Here is a 14253-nt window from a genome sequence, read left to right on the forward strand (position 1 = left end):
TTAATATTTCCGATTCCGGAATTAATTTCCGTTTCGAACAAATATTTAATATTTCCGTTTCCGGAATTATTTTCCGATTCCGGTAATATTTCCAATTCTGACAATATTTCCGTTTCCGGCAATATTTCCGATTCTGGCAATATTTCCATTTCCGATAATATTTTCCGATACGTACCATGTTTCCGTTTCCGGCAACATCTACGACTTGGATAATATTTATATTTCCGATACGATCCATATTTCCGTTTCCGGCAATATCATCGTTTCCGGAGTATTCATTTCTTGCCTGTGACGATCTTAGCTCCCACTGAAACCAAGATCCGTCGGTTCCGAATATTCATAGATGGAGTATTTAATGCCATTAAATACTTGATCCGTTTACGTACTATTTGTGTGACCCTACGGGTTTAGTCAAGAGTAAGCTGTGGATTAATATCATTAATTCCACTTGAACTGAAGCGGCCTCTAGCTAGGCATTCAGCTCACTTGATCTCACTGAATTATTAACTTGTTAATTAATACTGAACCGTATTTATTAGACTTAACATAGAATGCATACTTGGACCAAGGGCATTATTTCCTTCAATAATCACGTTTACCCAACTCTCGAAAAACCCAAGTTTGAGCAAGAGACTCTCTGGGAAGGATCATTCCACTTTGTCATATGCCTTGATCATGTCTAGTTTCAACGCAATCATGCATTTTCCTCCCTTACTTCGTTTCTTCATAGTGTGGAACAAATCTAATGCAATTAACGCATTATCCGTGATCAACATCCCGGGAACAAAGGCACTTTGGTTCTCCGAAATAATGCAGGAAGAATAGATTTTAATCTCATAACAATAGCTTTCGACGCAATCATATACAAAACATTACACGGAGCAATAGGTCGGAACGCAGAAATAGAATTCAGATGTTTGACCTTCAGAATTAAAGCAACATTCGTGTTGTTAATATTTTTCTGAGAGAAAATACCTTGTAATATACCACACATATAACTCGAAACATCATCTCCCCAATATGCCAAAAAAGTTATAAAAGATAGTGTGCATACCATCAGGACCGAGAACCTTGCAAGTTTGCATTTGACTCAAAGACGCAAAAATCTCATCTTTCGTGATGGGTCATAAGAGGAGATTATTATCTTCAGCAGAGATTCTGGGACCCATGGCCTCAAGAACTTCCTCACACGCGGTCGTGGAAGGAAGAGAAGAAGTAAACAACGCTGCATAAATTTTTTGTACTACATCTTCAATATCCTCCTCCTCCATCCTCCACCGCCACGATTAAAAGCACCTTTAATCTCATTTCTCTGTTTTCTCTGAGATGTCTTATGATGAAAATATTTGTATTTCGATCCCCATCCTTGATATCAGCCACCCTAGAACGCATATACCAGTAAGCTTTCGTTTCTCGTATAAGTCATCGAGAGTATTTTTTTAGGCCCTTGCACATAGTCACTTACTCCTCAGAGATGTTGCACTCTTGCGCCAATTATAAAGGGTGACGGTAATCTTATACTGATAAGACAATGTTCATTAAAGCTTGTACTTAGATACACCCAATTTTTTAAATTTGACATCACTCAGCCAATGGCCTACAAGTGAACAACATTGTTTGACATCCAATTTTTAATATTTGTCATTTCTCAAAAGTTTAGTCAACTTTAGAGGAAACAAGCAAAAGCGTGTCTATTTTTAATACTCCTTATCTATTTGCAATATTGACTAGACTAACTATAACCAAGATGTGCAAAATTGACTAGACTAACTATAACTACGATCCGTCAAGAACATAATCAAAGCAGGTGATTTTTCTCCAACCTCCTATTTTTTAAAATTCAGTTCAAAAAAGGAAAATTGTATAAAGACCTAGTTATTTTTTAACTATTTTATTGTTGATGTATTACAATTTTTTAGTTTACCTATTGAAATTGGATAAGTTTTCTAAATCATTGAGTTTGCATTGGTGTTGAAATATATGGAGTGTGTTAATAATAAGATTGTGGAAAAAACATGCTAAAAGTATGAACGGTCTTTGTTTCCAAAGTCTTTATTGTGCTAAAAATATGCTAAAAGTATGGGCCGGAATTTTTTTTCTTCCTCCGTTTCACAAATATCACACCACTTTGATTTTTACACAATTCACGTTGAACTTTGACCATTTTTTTGTAATAGATACGTAAGAAAATATGTAATAATGTAGAATCTTTTTAGATTCGTATCGATACATACTTTCTAAATATCAACTTTATGTAATTTTCGAGAGATTAAGAGTCAATATTATTTTAAACATGGTGTAATATTTAAAGAATGAAGGAAGTACCAGTCTTGTCCAGGTACATGAAAATAGAATTTCAGGTCCGATCGGTTCTGAATCCACGCACAATAAAGATTTGAGAATCAAAGACTTGTGTTTTGTTTCTCGATACCAACTTGTGTCCTCTGCCAAGAATTGATATCGAAAGTCTCCCACACACGCACATTTAAAGAGCACGACGAAATAATAAAAAGAAAAAGAAAAAGAAACGCCTGCTGATCACTGTACAAAGTTCTCAGTTTCTTCCAATATAGTAGTGCATTATACAACAAACAATCCACAGTAATCTAAACAGTTCTCAATCTTAATCTGTTAATCAGATGGCACAAACCACTGCTATACACCATCTAATTAATACACACAATTTTGTCGATCAACAAGGATACATCACCCAAATTAGACTTATTTATGTATAACCACACTGAAAGTGGAGTGAAAGTATTTGTAATGGCTGCCAAATCAGAGACATCCTTCAAACACGCGCTATCAACTGCTCAAAGTCAAGTTTGGAGAAAACCTGGTTGGCTATCATGATTATCGTAGCTTTGCCTCTTCTGATGATCAAATATCGGCAGATCATATAGTAAGCGAACACAAGGGTTCAAAGGAATCCCACATTTACAGCAAGTCGTGTCTGTACTTCACCCGAATCATCAGCAGCAGAAAAGAATGAGGTAATGGATGGTGGAAGACTTCTTAGCAACAATGTCAATAAACTCTTTGCAACAATAGCAACCACGCTAAAAAGTCGATCAAGTTCATCTTCATATTGCTCATAGATAAAGAATGATGTGAATGCAAACACCAGCACTGCATTCATCCAAGTCAAAAGTTAAATAAAAAGGGAATCAGATACCCTACATGTGACTATGTGAGTATATATGACTAGTTATAAAAGATAACTTGCCTGCTCCTAATAACAAGGTCGGTGAAAGAGAGATCCACTTAACAAGGCACAGAAGAATTGCTGTCTGCAGTTGTAAACAAGTGAAAACATGAGAAATCCGAGATAAAGAAACAGCATCAACACTCATATAATCTTGCATTACACAATCCAGTAAAAGAGGTCTAGCAACTTTATTTCCGTTCATCCCAGATACCACCAAACAAACAGAAGTAACAATTTTGTGCTAGCATGCAGATGCACATCGAAACAGTACAGCTACAGTGTTCAAGTTTGCACATCTTACATACGTCATACAATCATAACCCAGAGCTATAGAAACAAAAATGATTGCAGATAAAGGATTGTGGTACAGTCAGATTAGAAGAACCACTATAAGTTATAATTTGGTACCTTTAAGAATAAGCTCCAATCATCTCCTTGTGCCAACGTTTTAGCAAATTGAACCCCTTCATTCCAGACAAATGCTACATTGTCAAGCATACTTCTCACTGTTGGCTCTGAGATCGCTAAACGAGGAAAAGCTATCTTCTGGAAGCTGTAGCCAAATATGTTACAAAAGCATTTGAGTAAGTGTTCTTTATGATAATTGCTTGAAAAAAAAAACCACGTAAAATTGCAACAGCCAAAGTTTCTTAGGAAAATATGAAATCCACTATGCATATGTGGCATTAGGCCAGTGGGAAAAAGGAATGGCTTATACCTCATTACACTGTCCTTAATGATTAACAATTGTATATTTATCCAAACAACTTTCTTCATCCCCCTACTTTACACTGTTGGTCAAATTCTACTCACCAACTACGCTCCGTAATGTTTGAAATTAGACAACATGGGCAAATAAATTATAAGTTCATATGGGGTTAATAATTACACTCCAATAATTTTCTACCCACTTCGGAGTGACATATTCTCAGATTATATAGGAAAATAAGTTTTATAATAGAACATGGATAATCAACCAAAAAACTGCATATGAACGGAGAGAAACTTCAAGGTTACAAAGATGTTGCAGAAATAAACGACTCCATAGGTATCATATCTCGAGCACAGAACTGCAAGAGATTGCAACATGTCGATACTTACATGTTAACTGGAAGAATGCTATTTAAAATGAGAGCAAATGTGGCCAGCAACAGGAGCCATGCAGTAGATGAGATGAATGTCCGTCCACTAAGAAAAAACCAGTAGAACAAACCACACGTAATAAGAAAACAGGTAAATGTTTCCATCTCGTCCCTCCAGAGCAATATGTCAGCAACTACACGAACAGAATTTTATCAGCCAAGTATCATCAGAGTTGTAGAGAAGAATGACAAGAAATATAAGAATACCACCCTCTGGACATCATAGTGGAATCACATGTACAAAAGGAGGGATAAAAATAAAATAAAAACAACCATGTCCTTCCAGCCACGCAGCCACAAAATGAATCATGAACGCATATCAAAAAGAAACTTGGAAAGACGAGCAGCAAAAAACAAGAAGCATCTTCTCCATAAGACGTATGGAATTTCCGTTTCAAATATAGTCATCCGAGAAAATATTTGCTGCAAAAGAGGAATTGTTTGCTACATTCATGCCAAACTAGTTACCATACAATGTCACAGCTGAATATGTAGGTTGGCATCAACCTTTTGGAGTTGAAATTGTAAGTCAATGCATGCATACCAAGGCTGGAAGCAACAATAAGATTGCCCCATTATAACTTGGAGAATTGAAAGACATGAGCTCAAGTAGCTTAACATAAAAAGGTACTGATGCAGCAAATACTTGAGACACCTCCCTAGACCATGCTCGAAGAAAAGAATGGTGAGCTGGACTTATTTTATTCAAGTAATCACTAGAGAGCTTAAGAATTCAACATATACTTGAAGGCATGATGATTGAATGACAATAATTGCGCATGTTTTCAGTGAACATTGTACTAAAAGGAATTCTGAAAATGAGAGAACCATCAGAGGAAGTAACAACCTTTCCCATATCCCAGAATCTCTTCTGCTTTTGAAAAATCCCTAAACAGATGTTCTTTAGAGGGTATCGAGCTTTTAGCCAAATGAGAAAATGACTTGACAGTCAAAGCAATACCTTCCTGCAACCAGCAACACACATGGTAAAACAAATTCAAAATCCATCGTTATAAATTCTTCAGAATAAGAAAAGGAGATTCAAAAGATGAACTAATAGCTACTAAAAAAAGAGCCACAAACAAAAGATGTCATCTGAAGTTTTAGAATGCTTGGTCAAGTTAGTGTCATGATGGGCAGAGCTAGAGGTTTACAAAACTAACTAAAAGAAAGATGTACAGTCACATCTTCACTCATTCCTTCATGAGAAGTAGAAATATGTTTCTAATTCATTCAAAATTGGCCATAGTTTAGTAATATATTTTTTGACACCTTATCCTTTCTTATCTTCTTGGCTACCTAGGAAAAAACTCCCCACTCTGTCCTGTTTTCCTTTCCTTGTTATTTTCCCCTCTTTTTTTGAGGTGTGTGGCTGGTTAAGGAAAAAAGTACAAGTTCAATTTATTTATTAAACCTATGTCAAATCCGTTTATATAGTTTCATAACCATCAAATTGTTCAAAAAAATGCAATACAAAAGGGAAAAAGGGACAACAAAAATCAGGAATTTCGCAAAATGATGAAAACTGATAGTTTCCTTCAATTCAGTGGGTCATCAAACCTGCACTCTTAGATGTAAATTCCTTCTCAAACCAAGGTTACAAGGAACGGGGTGGGACTTTAAAAAAAGTCTGTTATGATTTGGGTCGTGAGAAGCCCAAATAAGTTATTCGGAGTATTAATACTCCTAAACTACTGTACTACTATACACTGCTACTTCTCCATTTATCGGTGCTGAAACAAATTGTTTCAAAAGAAAAAAGATAATGGGTCCAGTTGTCCAACACTTTACTACTTCTAATTCATTTTCTCTCTCCCCTCTACTCTCTCCTCTCTTCAACAAGCTTCAAGTCGTCTTCAACAGATCTTCAACCATAAAATGGCAAAAAACAAAAATCAAATATAGCCTGAAAAGAGGGTCGTCACCCTCAGCAATTTGGGTCGTGACCGCCAGTCATCCGAGTCACGTCTGTTTGGCGATCCGGGACGGACAATCCTAACACCACAAACAAGAACAGGTTCTTTGCTAACAGCAAGAAATTTCTAACTTATATAAGTATATAACCCAGTGATGGGCTGTAAGGCCTGTAACAGTTCTTTAAAGAGGAGTTAATTACTTTGTTATGAACTGATCAAATTCTATAGAGTAGAAACCATAACATTCAAGTCAACAGAGTTGCTATTTACTATTGTATTCCCACAATTCAGAAATAATAGTCACATAAACTACTTGGAAAGGTCCGGAAAATATTGTCACATTTCCTTCAATTAAAAATTAATTTGAAAAACAACTTTTGACTACAAACATACTTTCCCTTAAAATGCATGGACGAGGAAGGAAAGGAAGGAGATCTCCAGAAAATCTAGCTGTACAACAAGTCAACTTTCCAGTATCAGGTGTCCAACATAGACCTGACCCAGTAACCCTTGATGAATAAATAATTTGGTAAAGCAGCAAAACTTAGGATATTATCGCAAAAAAATAAATACAGATGACAGAAAACAGATCACTAGATCAGGCATATCTAACGTGTAAACTGCAAACCACAAGTAACATTTTACTCTATATAACATAAATCACAGGCCTTAAAGATCCAACATGAGGTGTATCTTTTCTGCGCAATTTGGATTATACAGCCGGGTGATCAGTGCTCACTTGTGCACCCCAACGAACATTCATTGAGCACCTAATGAACATGGAGAAAGATTTCAAGAATTTGAACTATAAGTTCATTTACTATATGTTCTTTTGAATTTCTACGATATGTTCATTTAAAAATAGGGTGCACACGGGTATATAAACCACATTTTGTCTTTACTGACACTAGCCGAATCGGATTTCTTCCTGACAGATCATAAAAGTAACCAAGGAAACCACATAAACAGAGGCACGAAAGAAACAGGATAAAGCAACAACCAGTCGTTGGACAAGTTGGCAAAATGATCAAACTTACTTCTAAAGGAATAACAGGTGAGTATTTGATGTGCTCTGCAGCTGCAGAGCAGTTGAAAGTTCTGGTAAACAGTGATGATTCAATAACAAACTGAGCTGACACTAATAGGCCTTTGACTTCAGTTTCAGATTCCAATTTGTAACGTGTCCACCTCATCAACGGAAGCACGAAATTGACAACTTTGGGAGGAACTCGAATACTTGGCCTACATATGTAATTATGCAACAATGAAGTTACATAGTCAGGGTCAGCAATGGAAAAATTATGAAGATCATAACAAAGAAAAACATAAGCAGTAGTCTAATCACGGAACAAGTAAAATTACAAGTAGTACTCGGAAAGTAAAACAATTCAAAATAATGAACTCCATACATTATGGGGCATTGCAAGCAACAACAACAATATTCGAAGGCTTAATCCCAATGATAGGGTCTGCTATATGAACCAAGATCTTATCTCCTGTGATCGTCAACCATGAATCCATGATCCTCTCCCTCCATTCCCTTCTATCAATGTTATATGCTCCTGTAAACCCGATTTCTCATATCATTTTTAACTCCTCCCATCCAAGTGGACTTCAGTCTCCCTCAGCTTCTTCTGGGACCCCTTGATCCAACCCTCTACTTTCCTTACTGGAATATCTTCTAATCTCCGTCTGACATGCTAGTCAAGAAAGTTTTAGAGGTGGGATACGAAGCAAGTGTAGGGATGTGAGAAAGGATATAAAGAGCACACTCTATCATTGAAACCTAAACTAGGTTATCTGATGCATGTCACAAATTTGAGCAAACACACTTTAATCACATTGCCATGTCAGCAGTTCAATGGAGCTTCGACACCCTATGCAGCTCAAACTCTTAACTCCAACCAAAAGTAGTCCAATACTTGCACGCGCATATGGCCATAATTTATTTATTTTTATTTGAAGGACAAGAAACAAAAATATCCACTGATAGATACAAACTGTACGGGATGAGACTTTGTATTTAACCAGCAATGGATAACTTTCTAGAAGAAGCCATATCAGACGCACTTCAAAACCAATAAATAATTCTTGCTCTAAAGTACGGGAGACTAAAGCACTGAAACAGAAACCAAACATGGCAACTTGGGAAAGGGGGATACCCAAACAGTTGCTAGAAATTAGCCAGTTATACACAGCACATAACTATAGGATAGAAATTTAAGGTTAGTACATTATTTCACTGTTAACAGGAGAGATACAGTAAAAACCAACGGTAGTCCTACACAAGACGTTTCCAATAAGTTCACTAAAGTTCCCAAAATGGTACACTTCCAAAGTGGGGACCATGATATTTGTGAAATTTCCATGCAAAAGAAGTAAGAGACGAGATTTTTAACCAATTGACTCAAATCACCATGTAAAGATCATGCAGCACTTCCATGCCTGTGAAGAAACAGCGAGGAGAAAGCTAAAATGTGCCAAGATCTCTACTCATTCTCCCTAGAAAAATTATACGTGTAACTAGCTAAGCAAGAAAGGAAGCATTTTCAGGACAAAAAAGAAAGGCAATTCCTTCAACACACCTTTGATATCCCAAGCCTTCATATAACCGAGACAAAAACTCCCAATAGTTCCTTGGCTCAAGATTTGTGATAAAAAATGCCTAAATATGAAATCATGGAGCAAATTTTCAACATCAAGGCCAAATAAAAAATGCACTAAGCAAGATTGCAAAAACATTCAAGACATCATATTACCTTGCCAGCTACAGAAACATTTTGAGAAATAAGAGCTTCTGCAGCACAGATATGAGCATGAGCCACATTCTCAACATAGGTGAAGTCAGACAGATTGTCACCACTGCCTAAAACAAACTGGCAATTGGAGATATGTCCATGAGAAGGAAATAATTTAAAACAAAGAAAATAAAATTTCATTGACTTAGATGCACAACACACATCATTTTAAAGGAAAACTACAAAATGGAGGAGAAAAACAAGTGAAAGATCATTGCATAGAATACAAAATATGAAGAAGCTATGGGCCTATGGCAACTATAGTTGTACTGAATCCTTAACCAAAGACAACTACATCGCATGGGAATGGAAATGGAAAAACTATAAACAGGCAAACAGCAATTTCCAAAATCATAGTCTAGCCCGTTTCCCACCTACCCCACTCCCCTCTTCTAGGTCTACTCCAGCCTTTGTATTCTATGTCATCTGTCAGTCACTCTATATCTCCTCTCTCTCTCCTGCCACGGCCACAAGAATATAACCCTGTGACATAGAGCACTGATCCCACATACCTTCATGAATCATGATTGATTTCTCAATCTAAGATTAATTAAACCATACATCTGCAAAAACAAAGCTGTTTGCCTGTTTTAGCCAGTTGCACAGACAACTTTGTTTTAAATTATTTACCCAAAAAACTTTGTTTTCTCTTTTTATTTTCCAATTTGGAAGATGGAAAGGGATGCATGCATTTTATTTCCTCACCATCCACCCCCACCCCCCAGAAAAAAAGGATACCCATGCATGCTTTGAGGGGCCCTCCCTTTTGTCCAAATGACACCTTTTGCTGGTCCTAGAAATATTTCTGGGATATTTTATATTTCTTTGCATTTTAGCTTGCCAGAATGCACAAAAAGAATAACAACTTCCGCTGAGAAGTTCTGGAAATCTGCAAAATGACATGATATTGCAGATTATACAAAACTAAGTAGCAATCAACTATAGTTCTCAAACTCTTCACTTGATCTTCCCGGACAAGTGTTTAAATAAGGATGATATCAGGGAGAAGAGATCAGACATGAATAATTACCAGACCTTTGCCCAAAAAGAATTTGCTTGATTCACAATACCATGCACAAGATGTGTATCTGATGGTCCAAAGACATTGCTGGGACGCAGAACACATGTCATTAGACCATCGTGATTGTTTGCGTTCAAAACAAGTGCTTCTGCTTGAGCCTTCATCTCTGTTAACATGTCTGTGTACTGTATCAGATACAAAGTCAATTAAAACCCCATATGCTTCAAACAATGTGGACAAAGAATAAGAAAGAAAATTCATCCAAACAATACATACTTTCCATGGATAGGGCATAGATTCATCCCCTTTTCTAATATGATGGGAACCATCAAAAACGACATCCGCAAAACTGTTGTATATAAGTCGTTTAACTTTACACTCTCCGCAAGCATTGATGACATTCTTGGCACCTAATGGACAACATAGAGATAATGTGTATTGTAGTAATTCTACAACAATCATAAACTCAACCTGAATTCAGCATTTCTACTCGAAAAGAAATTACCTTGAACGACGAACTTGTAGCTTTCGTAAAGATTACATTGAGATGCACCAATGGTTTCAGCAACGAAAACAACAGATGAACCATCAACAGCTGCAGTTGAACAATGTAAGAGCTACTCAGTCATCGAATTTCAATCTGCTGAAGGTATATGCAAACTAGAAGAAAACACTGTAAGATAGTGATAGCAAAGAATGACGTATACAGGTAAACAAATAATGAGATCAACTTTTCATTTGAAGACTTGTACTAGCAAAAAGCAATACTGAAAAGCAGTTTCACTAGTGCCGGCTCAGCAGGAGTCCATAATGAGCACAATTAACATGTGTAAGTGATGATATAGCGTAAAGTCAACTAGGGTACTTCATAGGACTGTTTGCTATGGATTTCTGCACATGAAAGAATCCTGATGTGCTAATCAGCTAAAAAGTGTGACCACAAGCCCAATTCATAGCTCAAGAGAGATCATATTGTCAGACAACATTAGGGATGGATGCATGATTAAATTTTGTAAGCTCAGACTTTTGGATGACTACAAAGCCAAATCTTTTCAGCAAATCCCGTAAGAAAAGTCTGTACTCAGATAAGATAAGTAAACAGAAAGAGAGGGAGGGGGGGGGGGGGGGGGGGAGGGATCTCTTGCTGTGGGAAACAGAATATTTAACCCAAAAAAATTAATCATGCAAAGGGTTTAAATGATGCTAGTAACCTTTCTAAATTAATCCAATCATTTTAAACAAAAGCTGGGAAAAATTATGTATTATAAACTTATATTGCAGAGGTTCAGCAATCATCAAGGTTTCCAGCCATCAGAATCCTCTTCCCCTATTATGAATTTAAACACAAACAAAAGCCAAGAATAAAACCTTCATGACCATAGCTTAAAACAAAGAAAAGTAGATCTCAAGCATGACAACTGAAGGAACATTGAAAGATAGATCTATGAGGATAGACACCTGCTATTACAGAATGCTTCCATTTCACAGTTAAGCTATTTCTTCATGGTTAACCCCAGGGCACCACCCTTCCCACCCCCCATAAAATAGAGTAATAAAACAATGTATCCTTCGATTCCTTCCATGATCTTCTCCAGTTCTCTTAAATTTTAAGAGTAGCATCCTTCCATCTTTTACTTTACTTAAGCTAAACCAAAACAGAACACTGACTTTCCTTCTGAAGTGTGAACCATTTTAGTTATCTCAAAACATCAATGTGTTGATTAGTCATTATACATAATACATTATTACATCTACCATCCAATCTAATATTATCCTCCCCCTTTTATAGAAGCCATTTTCTAATTTTACTTTTAAGTATCTTATCATTTAACTTTATTATGTACCGAAGCCTTGGCATCAGGCCCTCAGCAACTCCAAGCTTATCCTACACTTATTTTCCATCTAATTTACTCGAACTTATGGTGGATTTCTCTACTTTAATGCATTTTGAAAAAAAAAACTTGCCAGTTCTACTACACGCTCATTCAGACTCACTAATTAAGTAGTTTTTGAAAGGCTGCATCCAACATCTCAAAGCTATGCCCTACTTCTCAGTGCTTATGCTTGATGCTATTTTACTACATCTACAACACAAGAATGAAAAAAGGGTGGCTTTCTCTCTTTCTACTTTCTAAAACTGGAAATTTCAGCAGCTCCTTTTTCGGAATTACAATTCAAATTTTTATTGAACAGATTCTCTGGAAAAACAAGATTATGGGCAAGGATAGGAAATCCTTACAAGTGACACAAAAGTATCAGTGTTTGTAAAGTGCTGGATAATCCCGTACATAGAAATCTACCCCGTAATATTAAAATATTCATTTACAGCAATAAGCCGGTAGGAAATGCAAGTAAAAAATCTATTTGATCTCCAAATGCTCCTAGAGCAACATAGCACATCAACCAATTCTTTCTTTTTTCCTCCCTGAATCATTAACCACCTAATCTGCATATATTAAGCTAATTCATCATGCACTAAGCCACTAACAGAGTAGCCACTTGAGTGTGATTCAGGGAGGAAAAATCTACACAATGCGCAAAAATCTATTTTCAGCATTTCAGCCTCCAGGCCTGCAATTAACCGCATTACTTTTGATTAAAATGTCAAACCTTTCTGCCAATCTGCATACTTTGGCCCAGAATATCCCAATATGTGAAATCGGGAAGCAGTTGGGATGTGATCACACCATCTCTCTTTTTAAGCAAAAGAAAATAATATGAAATAACATCAAGATGAACAACCTCAATTGTCTCTACATCACAAAAAGGATATCATCACAAAGCTCATTGTGACAAAAAAAATTCTAGCCTAAAATCTGATAAAATGAAGACAAACGAAGGACTCGACTCTTGCCTCTTTGGAGATCTGAAACATAATAATACCACCTTCCCAAATCCTATTATATAAATATAATCTCATCATAGCCTCTTATTTGTACATCATCCACATTTCACTTGTTAACAAAGTCTCATTAAAGCCATTACTATTTCTTCTACTCCAACTATGCGAGGAAGTTGAAAGATAGACCCAATCTCTTCGAAAGAACTCGTCCAAATACCCAAAGGTTTAAGCTCAATGGGCATAAGTTCTCTTAACGCCATGATCCTCAGAGGCAGAATGATGAAACTAGAGTCCGCACGAGTGTATATTCACAGAGAAACATAAACCTAACATGAGAACACCAAACACTCGCTGCAAAATTTCAACACTTTAAAAGATATCACCTCTCGAAATGTGGAGGTCATGATCAGAATTACTGCATAAATTTATAAAACCGACATAATTCGTTTAGCTACATTGCATTGCTCTAATAATGTCTTACCCTATCACACATCTCACGAAGAACAATCTCAACCAAGCCATTCAAATTCACTTTCTATTACACAATTCTCCAGCAACAACACAAATAGATGAAAAAAATCAATCAATTGCAAGACAAACAATATAAAACCGAATGAATTAACAACGTTGAAGTTCAAAGAACCCTAAAAATAAATAAATAATCAAAAGCATTACCTCGAACAAGCTGAGACTGATCACGCACATCAACTTGAAAATGCGAAGCACGACCATCAGAAACAGCGTCAGAAAGGAGAGAATTCTGCTCAATGTGAAGACTCGGCGAAGAATCGGCAATTCGGACGATCCAATTACCGAGTTGCAAAAGTCGGAAGACAAGGAATCGGCCAACGAAGGATTGGCCGCCGATGACAACGCAAGTCGTGCTAGGGTTTTTCGGGGTGTGATCTTCCATGGCTCTCTGTAGCTCCTCACTGAGAAAATGGCGAGGAGAGAGAAGAATGGCGGGGAAAACTGAAACGTGAAGATTCAATTTGATGAGGAGAGAGAGAAAATTAAGTAGTAATTTAGGTGGGGGAAGTGGTGGAGCCACCTGGAGGAGAGAGAACGAGGGAGGATTAAGACAGCGGCACCACCGTTTTTAATTCTAATAACCAGTAACCACTATGCTGCAAAAATATTTGTTAATTCTTCTGACAAAAAAGGACGATTACTTCGAGAAATTCCGAGTTAATCTCAGTGATTAGAAAAAAAATCCAATCAAATGGCATTTTTTGTAAATATTTTGCTTGAAAACTATAGGTGGTATATTGTTAGGTGTTGACTGTATATTTATAATTATTGATTGCATATTACTCGGTGTTGATT

General features: G+C 36.7%; 1 protein-coding gene across 1 annotated transcript; it reads right to left on the reverse strand.

Annotated features, from left to right (window-relative positions):
- Positions 1 to 2538: 2538 nt before the first annotated feature.
- On the reverse strand, positions 2539 to 14030 carry LOC110802274 (3beta-hydroxysteroid-dehydrogenase/decarboxylase). The gene is made up of 12 exons (XM_022007724.2): positions 13603 to 14030; positions 10591 to 10680; positions 10362 to 10495; positions 10100 to 10270; positions 9026 to 9142; positions 8852 to 8931; positions 7304 to 7508; positions 5198 to 5315; positions 4310 to 4484; positions 3617 to 3761; positions 3227 to 3290; positions 2539 to 3129 (listed from the first exon to the last, which is right to left on the reverse strand). The coding sequence occupies exons 1-12, from the start codon at positions 13838 to 13840 to the stop codon at positions 2921 to 2923; spliced, it is 1746 nt and encodes a 581-aa protein (XP_021863416.2). The 5' UTR covers positions 13841 to 14030; the 3' UTR covers positions 2539 to 2920.
- Between the last annotated feature and the right edge of the window lie 223 nt (positions 14031 to 14253).

Source organism: Spinacia oleracea, chromosome 3 (genome assembly GCF_020520425.1).
Source record: "Spinacia oleracea cultivar Varoflay chromosome 3, BTI_SOV_V1, whole genome shotgun sequence".
NCBI lineage: Eukaryota > Viridiplantae > Streptophyta > Magnoliopsida > Caryophyllales > Amaranthaceae > Spinacia > Spinacia oleracea.